Source organism: Clarias gariepinus, chromosome 18 (assembly GCF_024256425.1).
Source record: "Clarias gariepinus isolate MV-2021 ecotype Netherlands chromosome 18, CGAR_prim_01v2, whole genome shotgun sequence".
Lineage (NCBI taxonomy): Eukaryota > Metazoa > Chordata > Actinopteri > Siluriformes > Clariidae > Clarias > Clarias gariepinus.
The window spans coordinates 12,520,406-12,537,196 of NC_071117.1; the positions used below are offsets into that span (position 1 = coordinate 12,520,406).

Below are 16,791 nucleotides of genomic sequence, written 5' to 3' on the forward strand. Positions count from 1 at the left end.
TAAAAAATCTTTGGAAGCTTTTTGGAAGCAAAATGTAAAGAAATCAGGATTGTCTCAAGACGTTTGCTCAGTACTGTCCTGCTAATGTCCAAAACTAGCCTTACATTTGTCGATTTCTAGGTTTCTAAATCATCCAGATTGACTGTGGTTTGTCTAGTCATGTGATTTGATTTGACTTTGATTTGAGGTGTTAAAATCATCCGCCCTATAAAGTGAAACTCGGATTGCGAGTAACGCGGTTTGCGAGTGTTACGCAAGACGACCAAAGATTTTTAACAAATTTTGACACAGAAAAAAAATCTTGGTTTCAAGTACCGAGTATCATGTATCATGCATGCGCTTCTTGTTTTGATGCCGATCGTCACATGATCATAACTGAGCCAATGGTTTTTCTCTTGCTTGCGCTGTGGAATTGTGGGTAATCGTCTCCCCTGCTTGGTCTTAGAGCGCATCTCTCACTGGTATAATTAACATCCGTGCAGGCGAGTACTGTTTACTATAACACTGTGACCATATGTGTGTGCGTAAAACATTTTATTTTGTGTTTGTAAGCGTGTGTAGAGCGCGGGTGTACAGCGCACATATACTGTTTCTTATAAGTCTCATAGGAGAGGTTGTGTGTGCGCACTCGTAATTTGACGCCATGCCCCTTTACACACACACTCTCACCTTTACACCCCCCCACGCCCTCTCGGCTTCAGACACACACACACACACACACACTGCTCTACACAGAAACACTGCTCTGTCACGATTCTTTTCAAAGGTAAAGTGCAGGTTAATTTTTTGTTTGTTTTACTTTACAGCAGTGATTCCGTTAGTATGCGCTCACGTGAGTGTTATTAGCAATGTTCCTTGCTAATTTTTTCGACAAAACAGTCTTTCCGTTAATGTGTGTGTGTGAAATTCAAATGAGAAAGGTTTACTGTGTAAGATGGGAAGGGTGAAGATGATTCCTACTCTTACTTCACACGCGCGCACGCGCACGCACGCGCACGCACGCACGCGCACGCACGCACACGCACGCACACGCACACACACGCACACACGCACACACGCACGCCTGCGCATATAAATGAAAACACTTATATGTCGGATTTATTTTTACTTTTTTAAAGGTAAAGTTCAAGTTAATTAGTTTTATTTTCATTTTATACTTTGTATTAATTATTTTTAGGGGTTTTTTTTGGGGGGGGGGCTGTGGAAGAATAATTTGAGTTTCCATTATTTCTTAGGGGAAATTGCTTTGAATTACGAGTGTTTTGGAATATCCACTGTACCTACAGTATACAAAGAATTGTGTGCCTTTCACTAGGCAAAAAACTTTCCCTGCTCGTCTGGCGCATTTCCCACAATCCCACTCTGCCGGTCTCGTTGGCACATGCACAGCTGGTGGAGGGAGGAGCAGCATGGCTGGAGCCAGGGCTTCCACAACATGTGTGCGGGTGCGAGCTGGTCCTCGACTGCTTTAACACTCTGCATGTGCGCCCTTTTCGCCTCCATTATCACCTCCAGCACGGCGCCGAAGTTGGGCTCCGTGTCCGGGGTGAGCGGGTTCATTTCAGATGGGTCCTTCGACAGATCGTAGAGCAGCGGAGGGTCGTGGTGGGTTACGTAGGCCTCAGTGCAGAAGCATGCGTGTGTGTGGAAACAGGCGGTCGAGTTTTCGGGGTAGAAATTGGGAGTAAAGAAAAAAGCTTTCCATATTGAGGTACCTGGTGAAAGGAGACAGGTGAGTACAAAAAATAAACTGTGTGTGTACAGTATATGTGTGTGTGTATGTGTGTGCGCGCATGTGTGCGTGCGTTATGACTCACTGTTTGTGGGGTGCCACCTCACTGCATTCAGGAAAGCATTGCAGTAATGAAACAGAAATTCATGTTCTGAATGTTGCACTCGACCCTGCAGCAATGGAATGAGGTCATGTCCATCTAGTTCTCTAAAAGAAACACACACAGAGAGAGAGAGAGAGAGAGAGAGAGAGAGAGCGCTGCATTATCTGTTGTGCAATTTTTTTGCATTTTAAATATATATAAAGAGCTGTCAAAAACACATACAGAATAGATAGATAGATAGATAGATAGATAGATAGATAGATAGATAGATAGATAGATAGATAGAATACAAAAGCTTTGTGTGTGAAGATCCAGTTTATTCTACAGGTCATCAGATGCACTTTTGACATCTAGCAAGCATTTCTACTAAAAGATATCATCCTAATTGACAGCAAAGTCATTTAAAGTCAGACCCACCTATCACTGGGTACACTAGCTCCGGCTAATTTCACCACGCTAGGGAAGAGGTCCATGTTACTTGTGACCTCATCGATGACCCTCCCTCCTGGTAGTTTCCCCGGCCAGTGAAGGATCCCCGGCACCCGGATCCCTCCTTCCCAATTCGTTGATTTCCCTCCTGTTTGAAAAGAAAAGTCATCATTGAGACACTGAGGGTGACAAAACGATAAGGTCATTTCTGGTTCACAAAAGTCTTTTTTTAATTGGTGTTCATTGAAGAGCCCTTGAAAATGAGTGCCCTTAGTGGACACTTTTTTAAATAAGTTTCAAAAACGGATGTTTAAAGAAGTGATTAAATTTTTTGTCGTCTGAGGGTGTACCTCATGTGGTCTGAGGGTGTACCTCATGGTGTTGAACTCATGGAAGAGCATAAACAGAAACATTTGGATGTTTGCAAACAAAATTTGGATCAAGAATCATTACTGGTAACGAGAGTATGAAACAAAAACATTTACAGTACGGAACCTTTAGCCAGTTAGTTCAAATAATGTTTGCCATCAAATGCTATTGAATGAATAAGGCTTTTAAATTCCTTTTAAATGTCCCTTTTACCACCATTAAATCCAACATGGGCGATAACAAAATGCAATGAACAAAACCTTGAATATTTTTACTGCTGTTATACTGTACTTGAGGTGAAGTGCTTTTGTATCTTTGCTTTTTCGACAACTCAGGCATGAGACTCCACTGGACCGATGGTGATGGACAGAGCGCTTAAATGTAAAGCCCCGATTGTCATTTCAAGCCGAATCAGTACTGTATGTGTGCTTTCTCTCTCTTATCATCTCTCTCCCCTTCACTCTCTAGCAAAAATAATTTTCAGCCCCTGGGAGCTGCTGCTGTATCAATGTGCAGGATGTCTGTATTAGGAACATTAGAAACAGAATGAACAAAATCTATGTCACTCACATTCATCACTCTGCATGGTAAAGATGCTCACATTCACATTTAGTTGCAAACTGATCCGTTAGGTGCACCGTACGCTAAAAAATTGGCGCTTTCATGCACAGCACGTTCCAGGATTGGTTTGTTTTTCTGACCACAGCTGTCAGAAGCAAATCGGACAGAAGCAGGGAGAAGATATGGAAAAAGGCACCTGACAGTCTCCGACATTGGACAGAATTAGATTAAAAAATAAAATGGCCTGTCGTGTTGTGTTTTTCTTTGTCCAAAACTATTATAGGGGAAAACACTGCTGTTCTGTGGACTTCTCACCTTCCTATGACTTATAACTCCATATAATAGCATAAAATAAAGTAGGCTGCTCTAGTGATTCCCGCCAATGACATAAACACATTGCCAAAAAATGGCTGTTTAACTGAACACCTGTAATTCCTGCAGTATTTGAACTAACCCCACCCCCCCCCAAAAAAAAAAAAAAAAAAAAAATATATATATATATATATTACACTTTACCTTTATATATTCCGTTGTAACCTCTGTGCACTTCTCCATGGATGGATATTTCCTCCAAGTGTGGGCCTTGATCGGAGGTCAGATAAACCAACGTGTTATCCTCTAGCTTCAGCCGCTCCAAAGTTTTCATTATCTGACCTAGGAGGACCAGGAACAGGATACTTTGTGAGGACACAATTACACACTTGCACACTTGTTTATGAGCTGTGAGAAAAGTTGTTGTGCTGTTTTCCACAGAAATACAATGTGGAGAACTAAAACTAACCAAAACTATCACCTCTAGTCAATTCCAATGTGTTTATTTTTATTACTCAATATATGTTCATAAATCTTTGTATGAAATCTGTCCACTTTTATATAGTACTATAGTTTGATTTATATTCCTACTATATATTTGTCCATATATGTTTTTTTTCCCCAAAAAATACATCCAACACTTTTTCAACATTACAATCGCTTAGAGCAACCTATCCAAATTAAATAGTTTTACATAGCAGTTAGGGGCATGTAAAATTAATAACCTCACATATGTGCTGTGGGAAAAGCACCGTTTTTCCACAAAAGTCTGGTTTGAGTGACTCGATCAAGTGAAAGGTTTCAACTTTCCCGATGGTAAAAATCCAGTAATTAACAAACAGGATCTGTAAGTTACTACACTGGGAAACAAAAAAAATAATAGAAACTGGCCTAGTGGTTTCCATTAACCAATCAGTATTTAATTAATTTAATAGTTAACAGAAATGATTAAGAGTATTCCTTTTAGGAGGTGTTTTCATTTACGAGCAGGATAGCTTGCATATTAGAAACATGCTTTTAATCAAGCAGCAAGATGTTGTAAGATTCTTCCCCCCCCCCCCAAAAAAAAAAGAAAGGATACACTTACAGTGGAACATTGGATTACGAGCATAATTCATTCCGGAAGCGGGCTCGTATTTCAAAACACTCGTAATTCAAAGCAAATTTTAAGAAATAATGGAAACTCAAATTATTCGTTCCACAGCCCAGAAAAATAAATACACATACATAGTTAATACAAAATATTAAGTAAAAATAAAACAAATTAACCTGAATCTTACCTTTAAAAAAAAATAATAATAAAAATTGCGACAGATAAGTGCTTCTGTTTATGCGCGCAGATGCTCTGTGTGTGTGTTTGAAGTAAGAGGAGGAATTAGCCTCTCTCTTCTTATCTTACACAGTAAACCTTTCTCCCCTCTTATTCGAATTTCACCCAAACACACACACACACACACCATTAATGGGAAGACTGTTTTGTTGAAAAAATTAGCTAACACACGTTTTATAAGAAACAGTACATAAATGAGACAGAAAAAAATGTAGGCTCAGTTGTGATCACGTGACGCTCGGCATCAAAACAAGAAGCGCATGCGTGATACATGATACTTGGTACTCGTAAATCAAGACTTGTTCGTTTTTCAAGTCAAAATTTATTAAAAATCTTTGAAACCGTGTTACACGCAATCCGAGGTTTCACTGTACTTGCTAAAAGGCCTCCACTCTGATTTTAAAATCACACACTACATTATTTCAGTAGTTAAATATTTAGTAAACCTATCTTTTTCTTAAAATCCCTTTTGCATTTAATATGACCAGATTCTATATAACAAATGCCATTCACTTTGACCTTGATCATAAAATTCTCATTTTGACTTTTACAGCCAAAAAAGAACTGGGGTGACTTCATGCTGTTGCAGAGAAAAACGGTATCTAAGGATAATAGCTGTTGTAACCAACACTGACATGAAGATAAATACGTTATCACAAAAAGAGCTTCTTCTATTTTGAAGTTCTCTCAGCTTGCAGCTGTTATACTCGCAGCCAGTCTCGTTCCATACACTACTGTATAATTACATCTGTCCTACACATTGCTTGCAGTGTTTCGAACTTGTGAAGTGTCAAGTGCAGACTTAGTACCTACACTCCAGTCCACCTCCATGACCGCATCTCCGTACAGCCCGTGCTGGCTTTGACCGCGGAAGCGAGGAGAGGCAAACAAAGCTGTGTGAACTTGAATGAAGGAGAAAAAGAGCAGGAATGGTCTCTCAGCATTTCTGTCAAAAAAGATTAAAAAGGTTTTTATTGACCAAGCTTCGTTAAGGACATGTAAAGCTAGTAAAAAAGCTAACAGATCTAAAACAGCACCACTATTTGCAATATAAAATGTTAAAGAGATACTGATGGAAATTTATGTACACTCACATCATCACCACACTCTTCCAAAATCTTTTTTTTTTTTTTTTTATATATATATATTTTTTTAAATTTATTTTTACATTTGTGATGGGGAAAAATTGCAATTCCCCTATATTCCTGCAGGTAGCACTCTAATCTATACACATACTGTATACAGGAGGCTCTTGCTGACCACATCCTGTGTGGCAAGAGCTAATCTTTGGTAAAACTGCTACTTACAGAATCACAATGCAAATCGAATCGACAGATAAAAGTATGAACAATAGTATATGAACAAAAGTATTTGGTCAAACCTGCAATGACATTGTATTTACTGTAAATACGTATCAATCACATCTTGTGGAGAGCCCTCTAAAAAGAGTGGAAGCTGTTGTACTGTAACTGCAAAAGAGAACCAAGTCCATATTGGAGTGTTTCTGTGAAAATATGTGCCCATTCATTCAGGCACTGATGTTGGATGAAAAGGCCTGGCTCGCAATCTCTGTTCCAGTTCATCCCAAAAGGTGCTCAATGGGGTTGAGGTCAGGGTTCTGTGTTAGGGCCAGTCAAGTTCTTCCACACCGAACTTATCAAGCCATATGGTTATAGCCCTTACTTTGTGCACTGTCATGTGTGTCTTTCCCAAACGGTTGCCACAAGATGTCTTGGTATGGTGAAGCATTAAGCTTCCTAAATACCCTTCACTGGGGATAAAGGGCCTGATTGATTGAAACACATATGTAAGTAAACAATATCCCAACAATAGTTAAAAGCATATTAAGAATGCAAACCTTGTCATCAAACTATAAGGGGCCAAAAAAAACCTAATTACCCCTAAATCATAATAAAAGTATATTCCTATCACATTGAGATGAAAACCACAAAGGTCCCCACTTCAGCCTAAAATAGCCATAAAACTCAAATGGGAAAATGTGCCTTTATCAGGTTCATACAACTTCCTAGCCACGTCCCTGTCAGGTTCTCACAGCATCTACTGTATCCTCGCTATTTTCCTGTCACGCTCATGATTATGCACTTACCAGGTCCAATGAGAGCGGGCCGAATTATTACTACAATATGTCCAAACAGAATGCACCACAGACTCGCTAGGCGCTTATCATGCATTTACTACGGTGTCACTGATTCCGACATGCTGGTATAAATACTGTACTACAACATACTCGGTGCTTTTTATCTCAAAGTGATGGTGTGAGGAATTTGATCCAGGAGTTATCATAAATTTCTTAAATGTGACTTAGACACGCTGATAACTTGCTGCATGCACGCCATAAACCTGGTAAGCACCAGAGGAACTTAATGTGGCCTTCTATAACATGGCATGGACCTACCATGGGTCATAGCACAAGCCTGAAGAGGGCGTCATGGGAATTCCACTGACATACAGCAGTAACATGGCAGTGATTTCTTAATGAAATGTTCCTGCCATGATTGTGGTACGTGAATGAAGTCCCTGAGAGGTGTGAACTGGTTAATATATACTTTAAGTTCTTCCTGCATCTTGCTTCGAACATGCCAAAAGCATGGGAGCTCCATGTCTTGAGGGACAATATTACATCCTCCACTTTTTGCATATAAAAGTATACAAAAAAAAAAAAAAGTGTGCAAGTTCCTACTGCGTTCACCATGTACAGAGAACGAGGCCTAATTTGGTGGTGGGGTGTGTGTGTAAAATGTTCAATTAATTGTGATATCGATTTGAGGTCATATCACTAACCACTGCTTCTTCATAACATACTGCCTGTTCTTTCCAATTTAATTAAGTGAATTAATGAAAGCCTGTACCAAACTCGGATGCGTGTCCCGTCACACACCTGCAGCCTATAATGCATAAACTGTACTTAATTCATAAAGAATGGGCAAAGCCTGCCCTGAACTGCGCACATGTAACAGTGTGGGCCAGTAAAGTGAGACCCTCTCTCTTGCTGAGGTCTAAGATTTCCTTTCGAGTCAAGGTACAACTTGCAGCACTTTGCACTCACTTTTAATGACTATGCTTGCTGATAATGCTCTCTGCACTCACACCAGACGCCCACGCGCAGTATATTAAAAGGCGCTAGCACCACACAACGGCAACCAACATAAATAGAACTGAATAAAGAGGTCATAAATATTTATGATGCAACTGCCCTTATATTTCAATTACAGGTCACTTTCAAGCAAATGTTTTTTCTGTGGTCATCAAAAACTACACTGCAAATGTAATGCCCTAGGCTGATTTAAAAAAAAAAAAAAAAAAACCTTAACTATTTACTTTATAATTAAGAACGGTCAATATTCACCAACCTCTCCAGGAACTCGATGGCTTCGTTGGTCATCTTCTGTGTGAGATTCTCGGATATGAATGGCTGCTCCACCACCTCGTCTCCTCTCATTAAGAAGCAGTTAAAGTAAGGGAACAGGAGCACCCACAGGAAAAACAGAGCTATTGCTATAAACAGCATCAGCCCCAGGCATAGAACGAGCCTGCGGGTAATGAGAACAAGTCCTTTAGCATGCAGAACAAGCACGGTGGCGAGAGCGATGGCCAGCGCTCTGTAGGGAATGTGAGTTCGGACGTTGAAAAGGATGGAGCCGTGGCCTGACTGACAGTCGCGCAGGTTGGTCATGGGAATGCCGTAGAAGTGCTCGAAGCCATGAGTGCTGGGATGGTGGCAGTGATCAGTGTTGTGCTTACAATTTAGGCCCAAGTGCCATTTTCCTGTAAAGGAAATATCCAAATTATGTATTAAAAAAAATTTTTTTTTGCATGTTGTTTACATGATGTTGCTTCTTAGAAAAGACGATTACCTTGAGGCAAAACTGAAATGTTTTTTATGCTCTTTAAAAGAAAGCAAAGAAAGAACCAAGGACTTAATTAATGAATACTGCACGCTGAATGTCTTTGGTACATTATGAAATGGTTTGTAGTATAGGTGGTATATACTGTATATTGCGTACCAATCAGAGCTGTTGCATAGCCTTGTGCTTTCAGGACCTTGGCGAAAGTAATCTCTTCCTTAGGAAGGCCACCGGATACCGCCGAGATAATGTACACCCCGACAAGACCTTGACTGGCCATTCCTGCAGGTAGAATCACACACAGCGGCGTTGTCACTGAAGGGTATTAGTAGACAATGCTGTTGTTAAAGTAGTTGTGAAAAGTAATGTGGGTCGTGAGGCACCATGTTAGAGAGAGTTCCACATCGCAAACCACAAAATGTGGACCAAGTAGGATATTGTACTGGGACACTAATAATACTCAAAACACAGCTTGTGCAACATGGCTAGAACAGGCTCGGATGTTGTTAGGCTGCTGCGTAGCAACGACGTACTTAAGGCAGAGCCAAGGTGAAATGGTAGGCGTGCGGATTAGAGTGAACTGTAAGGGAATAGAGTGTATGGAGAGACCTGTTAGTGGTGTGTGTGTCTGTGTCTGTGTGTGTATTGTTTTTGTTTAGTGATTTGGATTTTACATTCTACAACAATACTGGGGATTTCAAAACTATGAAATAACATATGGAGTTAGGTAATTAACAACAGTAACTGGTTATTTAAAGACATGGTGGTTTGGACGGTTCCACTTAAGCATGATCTCATCTGATGCAGGCAGTTTGATGACTTGTGACTGCAGTTAGTTCAGGACTTAAACTCCCATAAACAGTTTTGGTCCTGATCCTGCAATAACCGAAGTCTACTCCATATTAACTTAAACATGTCGCCTGTTGTTTGAGGCTGAAAGTTCAGTAACACACACTATGACCACATAGTTCCTTGAGAAGTCTGGTTACTTTTAAGGTTTCTTCCTATTGTCATTTCAGGGAGTTTTTCCTTTACTTTGTACCCTCGCTTTAGGTTGCTCATTGGGGCCAAACTGATAATCATAATTTATACATACTTTATCTCCTCATACTTTTGGACCCTTTTTCCAAAATGTATTGATTCTGTAAAACTGCTTTGCGACAACAGCTGCTGTTAAAAGTGCTATATAAATAAAATTGCATTGAAATTTTTAGACGTTAATTACCAAAAATTGCAACAACAAAAAGAATTCACTTATGAATGATACCATCCTGGCCTCCTTGTGCCAGAGGACCTCACGTCATGCCTGGTGCCCATGACTACAATACCTACAGCTGACTATGGAAAGCAACAAATAATCACGGATAGGCCTACATACTTTATGTACATTACAGTGGATCAGTGTCTCACCTACAGACCCACAAGAAAAATCTTAGCCATTGACGGCAAGCCATGGATCACCCTGACACACACAGTTAAGCCATGATCTTACTGTTCAACTACCGCCAGCTCCTTAGCAAAAATCATGAAAGCGGGTTACTGGCCTAGCTAAAATCTCCGTTCACTTCTAATGAGATGGTTGTTTGTCTTATTGTTATCTTAGCTGTATTTGTTGTCCATGAACATTAGGCATGTGTTGCAAAGTGTGAGCAAATTCCAAAAGTTTGAAACAATTTGCAACAACTTTGGAATCTTCAAAATTGCACGGGTTAACAGATTCTTGAGGAAGTTGCTTGAAATGTTGCGCTCTTACTTCAAGCATCAATGGAGATACAGTTAAAATCGAAGAAGTCTAAAGTTAATTAATGTTGTAGTGAACTGTACCAAGATTGTTGTTGGTTTTTTTTTTTTAAATACTAAATTCTGAGTGCATCTACTGTACCAAGTGCTTAAGTCCATTTAGTGGGTTCACAAAAGGTTTGGCCCAAATATCGTGTTTTCCAAGCGACCTAGAAATAGTTCGATGAAACAGGAAATCAATGTTTGCCAAAGGCCACTTCAGTCTCTAACTTACAAACAAACTTTGGACTCAGTTATTGGGGACACTCTATACACACCAACCTAAGAACATTCAGAAATTTATAATGGAATGCATGAAAGAGTACAAGTTCTTTTACACCAAGCTGGAGCAGGTTTGCTTTACCTACAAATCATCCTCCAACACATTTCACAGTAACTATAAAAGTTTGTAGAGTCTGTAAAAAGGTAAAGCATTAAACGCTGCACTGCCATTAAGACCTCCTGGAACAGGTGCTAGAGCTCTGTGTGCACGTTCAGGTGACATTATCCTGTCCTCTAGCTGCAGTCACGTGACGTCACAGAGTGATATTAAATGTTAAGGGGCTTGGGAGGTATGTGAGAAAGTTGCACGGAGTCCAAGCCCTACGTTGTTAAAAAAAAGAAAGAAAAAAAAAAGAAGAGGCACAGTGTTGTTACGGTTGTTGTAGTAAAATATTGTTAATGTTGCTGCAGCTTCTCGAAGCAGCGTGCCCTATTCTAATTTGCATATACATGAGCCGCTGCAGCTGTGCCTTAATGTCTTTATGTTGGATTAAGTGTGTTTTTATTGTAGTAATGTCTTGTTTGTTTGTCTGTGTCTGTATGTGTGGTATCAGCACATGGTTTTAAAGTTGTTTCTGTTTATTGCTAAGCATGCTAGGTTTTTGTTAACTACTTCAGTTCTGGGGCCAAGTACGTGTGGATTTTTCATGGTTACGATTCTTCTTTTCCAATACTTCAATATTAAGTGTACAAGTGTCTATAGGGATGCTAGAGGTCTAGTGGTTAGCACTGCCACCTTGCACTTCCAAGGACAAGAGTTTGATTCCCCCCTGGAGGTCTGTGTGCATGTAATTTGGATGTTCTTCCCATGCTTGGTGAGTTTCTTCTGGGTACTCTGGTATTCTAAGACCCAAGTCCAAAGACATGAAGACTAGACAAACTGGCATTTCTAAATTGCCCATTGTGTGTGGCCTGCGGAGGACGCCTCATGCTCCTGGAGTACGCTATAGAATAAGTGATATAAAAGATGAATAAATAAATGAATGTATACAAGTTAAGTAGGGATGGAAATCACCAGTCACCACCCGATGCAAGACTATCATGATACTTCGCTGGCGATTCAATTACAATGCGATTCTTTAAGTATTATAATATATTAATCGGGATTCAATATCACTTAGTTACCCCAATTTTGTAAACAAATTAAACATAGCTCATTCCTTACAACATTAGTTTTCTTACTTAATTTCATTTAAAAAACAAGCGCAGCATTTAAACAATACAAACTAACAAATTACAAGAGTTTTATCATTTATCTTAAAATAGCAGCATGAATCTCGGTCATGTCAACCGCGATAATTATTATTTCTAAACAAACTTGGCAAATAATTTGCTCCTACCTCATAGGATGAAAATGTGTAAGCATTTCAGAGAGTACGACTTGAATGATAATAAAGAAACAGTGATGTTTTATTGCCTCAAATGCCTCCAAAGTCTTAAAGCTCAAGACAAGACACTGAGATGTCAACTCGCTGTGTTTTGAGAATTGTGTAGGTGAGTGGGTTTAACACTAATTCGCTCACAGAGGCTTTTTTTTTTTGGTTGGGGGTGGGGGTTCCCAGATTTTTCCCTATTTTTAGTCATATCCAATTCCTCCCCGTCCTTTGGAGCTCCCACATTAAGCTACTACACCTCAGTCGGTAGGGACGAAGACTATCACGTGTTTCCTCCGAACCACGTGACATCACTGACCGTTTTTTTTTTTTTAACTGCTCGCTCACGCAAGCAGCTTAACACTCTGAGGACAGCGCTATCCGCCTACGTGAGCTCACAGCTCACAAACGCCCCTGATTGAATGTAGAGCCGTGATTAATGTGGGAGCACTAAATACCTCTCATCCCTCCCCTCTAAAAGAGCACGGCCAATCAGCTCTCTCTAGACCTCCGGCTGCGAGAGGTTACAGCATCACCCGGGGATCGAACTCGGGCGATGCTGTACTCGCAATCTCCGGATAAAAGGACGAGCACTTTACCACTGCGCCACTCTGAGTTTTTTGATAACGTAACACTATAAAAATGCGTTTCTGTTGCATCACTCTGAAGCTTCTGCGCTCAGTACAGAATTGGTTATATCAATCAAACTGAAAACCAGCCAGTTCTCGTCACTGGCCGCTCAACCAGTTCTTGTTTTAAAAAAATTATTTTGGAGTCGGTGTGGCGATATGTTAAGTTTAGCCTTTATTCAGCACACATGCATTATTGCACAGTGAAATTCCTTATTCTTTGCATATCCCAGGTTCTTGTTAGTAGGTAGGGGTCAGAGCGCAGGGTCAGCCATTTTTAAAGGCATCCCTGGAGCAGACAGGGTTAAGGGCAATATTCCAATCCGTAATTTAGAGCCTCGACACACTGAGCCACCACTGCCCCACTCACATTAATCACCACACAAAAGATTTACGATTCATAACTGTATTGATTTCTTCCCCGTGTCCAAAGTTTAGTGCCTAGTGACATTTTTTCCTCATAGTTTTTAACAATATGGTATTAATTAAAGACTAACTAAAGACTTGCCCAAAAAGGTCGAGCTTGAAAACATACAGCATATGTTCTCTCTATATAGCAGTAAGATGTCATAATGAAAGGCCTAATGTCTGACAGCTTTAGCACAGAGCCCTGTAAATCTTCTGCACTAAAGCACATCATACCATCCATTCACTGAAATAACTAGATTTCCTCCTCCCGGGTTGCACAGCGGGTCGGGGAGCTAACGCTGACCTGAGCGTATGGGGTATCTGCCGGTGAGGAAGGCAGCTCTGCTGGGTGTACACAGAGGAGAGGCGGCGATGTGCTGGGTCAGCTTCACTCCGTCCTCTGCCAGTCTGTCGATGTGAGGGGTCCTGCAGCGCAAAACACAAAGCACATCCATTACAGCCAAACCTGTTCACTTCTCTCTCTGCAGCAAATGATGAATAAGGGAATATTTTTCCTGCCTGACAGGCGATTCGGTCCTAACGACTTTATCATATCAACCGTTAATTACATGCTTCAGCAGAAAAGACAATTTACCCAGATTTCCCACTCATCCTAAATGGAGTGTAATCGACAAAAATGTGTTTCGTGTCAAATGTCTGTTTCTTTGGTTTCCACTAATTTACCTAACAAATATTGGAAGTCAGGCTCTCCCAAAATCATTTATTAAAGTAACTGCCTAAAATTAAGTCCAGCTCGAATCATTGACGTACACTAGAACACAGTGTTACATGTTGTATTATGTTTTCCGAATGCTGCAACATTTCACGTCTTGGTTAATTTGCATACTTTGGTATCATTACCGAAGCTTCAGAAGTATCAGTTCGATCTAGAGTCCAAGTTACTGTCTTTACCAAGCTGTAATCTGTACAGAGTTTGCAGGCGACCTGGAGCCTATCCCATGAGGCACGAGGCAAGGTGCAAATCCATCACAGGTTACACAAGCACACATTTACTTACACACTACAGGCAATATGGATGTTGGTAGGAAACCGAAGTACCCACAGGAAACCCACCAGGCACAAGACGAAAATACAAACTCCACAAACGCGGGCCGAAGGTGGAAATCAAACCCTGACCCTGCAGATGTCAGGCCACAGAGCTAACCACTACACCATGTGCCACCTCTAAATAGTTTAAAGGATATTTAATCGACTCTGAGTCAAAAACTGACCACCAAAAGATTGATTGAATTGTATAATGTTTAAATTGCACAGCTCAAGTCTAGGCTAAGTGATACTGGGACAGGCTCCGTATCCCTTTTCCATTCTGACCGAGAATAAAGCAGCTGCTGAAAATAAATAAATAAATGAATGAATGAATGAATGAATGAATGAATAAATTTCATTACACTCCCTAGGTTCTACCCTAAAATTATAACGTGTACAAACGATTTTAAAATCCAATTTTTATAAAAAGGATAGTAGATTCACATGTCTTTATAGAATAAGTTTTGAGGACAGAGAAATTTTATTTTTTTTACTTAATGTGAAATGGTTGCTTTTTTTTTTTATTTAAAATTAATTCTGACCTCGATATTTATATAGGACTTTTTTGGGGGGGATTTTTCCAATTTTCTCCCCTAATTTAGTCATAGCGCTAGCCGCTCCTTACATGTGCGTGAGCTCACAGATGCCCCTGATTGGCTGTAGAGCCGTGATTAATGTGGGAGCACAAAGTACCTCACATCCCTCCCCCTGAGAGAGCTCGGCCAATCAGCTCTCTCTGTGCCTCCGGCTGTGAGAGGAAAACAGCGAGAGTTCGAACCAGCGATCTCTGGATGATAGGGCGAGCGCTTTATCACTGCGCCACTCGGAGGCGTATTTATATAGGACTTTGTTACTTATCGATCAGTGGACTGACTTATACCCTGGTGTACAATTACTGAACAAGTGAAAAGAATGGCTAATAAAATACATTATATACCAAGTACATTAATACGTTTTACTCTGCCTCAATCGGCTGACAGTTTTTGAGCGTCACCTTGTTCTCAGACATCTTTCAAGCCGAAAGTTGATGTTTCAAGCATACAAGTATCGTCTTAGTGTTAAGTTGTTCAACAAAAAATAAAATCATCATTTATACCTACAGTACATACTGTACCATAAGAATAACCGCAAAAAAAAATATTACACAAGAACTGCTACTATCAGCACAAGTTTGCCCTTCTAAACCTGAAACATTATCTCATTTGTGATTTTCCAGCGTTGTGACATTTAATCCATAAATCTTATTTAGTTGTGCCTCTCAACTATGCTGTACTTATTTCTCGGCAGCGGATGCAAACTTTTTGTGGCAGCTTTTCATCAGCGTCAAATCCAAATACGAACGTTAAAGGACACTTGCCGCTTTCCATCTCCTTCTCAGTCAATGCTCCTAAAAGGAATGACACTTTAATGAACAGATATGGGGAGGTGGAACGCTGTGCAGTGAGAGCCTCATCCATATCACTCTGCCTACACAGAGCGGGTCATCATCCATGACAACCCCATGAAGTGGCTGATTAAACCACACGTTACCGCCCTGACAACCTTTGTATCTACTAGTACAGCCGTATTTGTTCAAATCGTCCATCCAGTACGGCTGTTTGTTCGAGTACTAGACATCACTTTTGCTTTCTGCTGCCGAGCTGTTGTGTATTGAAAAAGAAAAAGAAGAAAAAAAAGCGCCTGGGTCCCTGAAGGGCTTAAATGAAAGCCGACAGTGACGCCACACAGCCTACTTCAGAGTGGTGTTTCCATAGCATCCAAGGTCTCCTATTCCCAGATCATCCACCATCATTAGGACGAAATTAGGCTTCGAAGCCGCCCGAACTGAAGGAGGGGCGCACAGCAGAACGAACAGGATCCATGGAGACATCGTTCTGTGTGGGGTGAAATAAAAAAAAAAAAAAGGACACAGATAGTCACCTTGGGAAATATTCACTTTGGCCAGACTAGTTTGAATAAACAAACAAACAAACAAAAAAACAAAACAAATGCAAGATGAATCTGCCATGTTTTGCTTTACAAGTGAAGCATATGCATGGATGAGAATAAAAAGTGCACACACACACACACACACACACACACAACCTCATGCAGGTAAAGTGTATAATAACAACATCATTATAATGGTAGCCACATTCAAAGACAAACAACAAACACTTCACGCGCACTGTACAAACACCACATTTCCCTCGTATTATCATATCCCAGGTGGAGCATTCAAGGTCACCTGACACGAGAAATGATTTATTAGCAGAGTAACATTGTGTCGAATTACAAACAGCGTCCTTACTTTATATACAAACCCACTTCAAATGTTTAGAAATAATAATGCAGCGTCAGTGGGTTGTGTACTGAACTCACGCGAAGTCAAAACGAGGAAGTTAACGCCGGTTGAAATCACGTGACCTGAACCTGTCGTTTTGATTGGACAACCTGATCTTCGTAGGATCTCCGATACTGTGCCCGCGAGTCATTTTAATAATAAACAGGAATAAAAAAAATAAATAAAAAAAAAAATAAAATACAAAATATATATATATATATATATATATATATATATATATATATATA

General features: G+C 40.2%; 1 protein-coding gene across 2 annotated transcripts; it reads right to left on the bottom strand.

Moving 5' to 3' along the window:
- Nucleotides 1–1,212: 1,212 nt before the first annotated feature.
- Nucleotides 1,213–16,581, bottom strand: sts (steroid sulfatase (microsomal), isozyme S). Of its 2 annotated transcripts, none has more exons than XM_053477139.1 (10): nucleotides 16,511–16,581; nucleotides 15,954–16,094; nucleotides 13,478–13,599; nucleotides 8,862–8,984; nucleotides 8,208–8,622; nucleotides 5,646–5,782; nucleotides 3,711–3,848; nucleotides 2,253–2,412; nucleotides 1,818–1,939; nucleotides 1,213–1,715 (listed from the first exon to the last, which is right to left on the bottom strand). In XM_053477139.1, exons 2-10 carry the CDS (start codon nucleotides 16,088–16,090, stop codon nucleotides 1,312–1,314), a joined length of 1,758 nt encoding a protein of 585 aa, XP_053333114.1. In that variant the 5' UTR covers nucleotides 16,091–16,094; nucleotides 16,511–16,581; the 3' UTR covers nucleotides 1,213–1,311. The 2 variants fall into 2 exon arrangements, with proteins under 2 accessions (XP_053333114.1, XP_053333115.1); XM_053477140.1 differs by having other exon boundaries at nucleotides 16,528–16,570.
- Nucleotides 16,582–16,791: the final 210 nt, after the last annotated feature.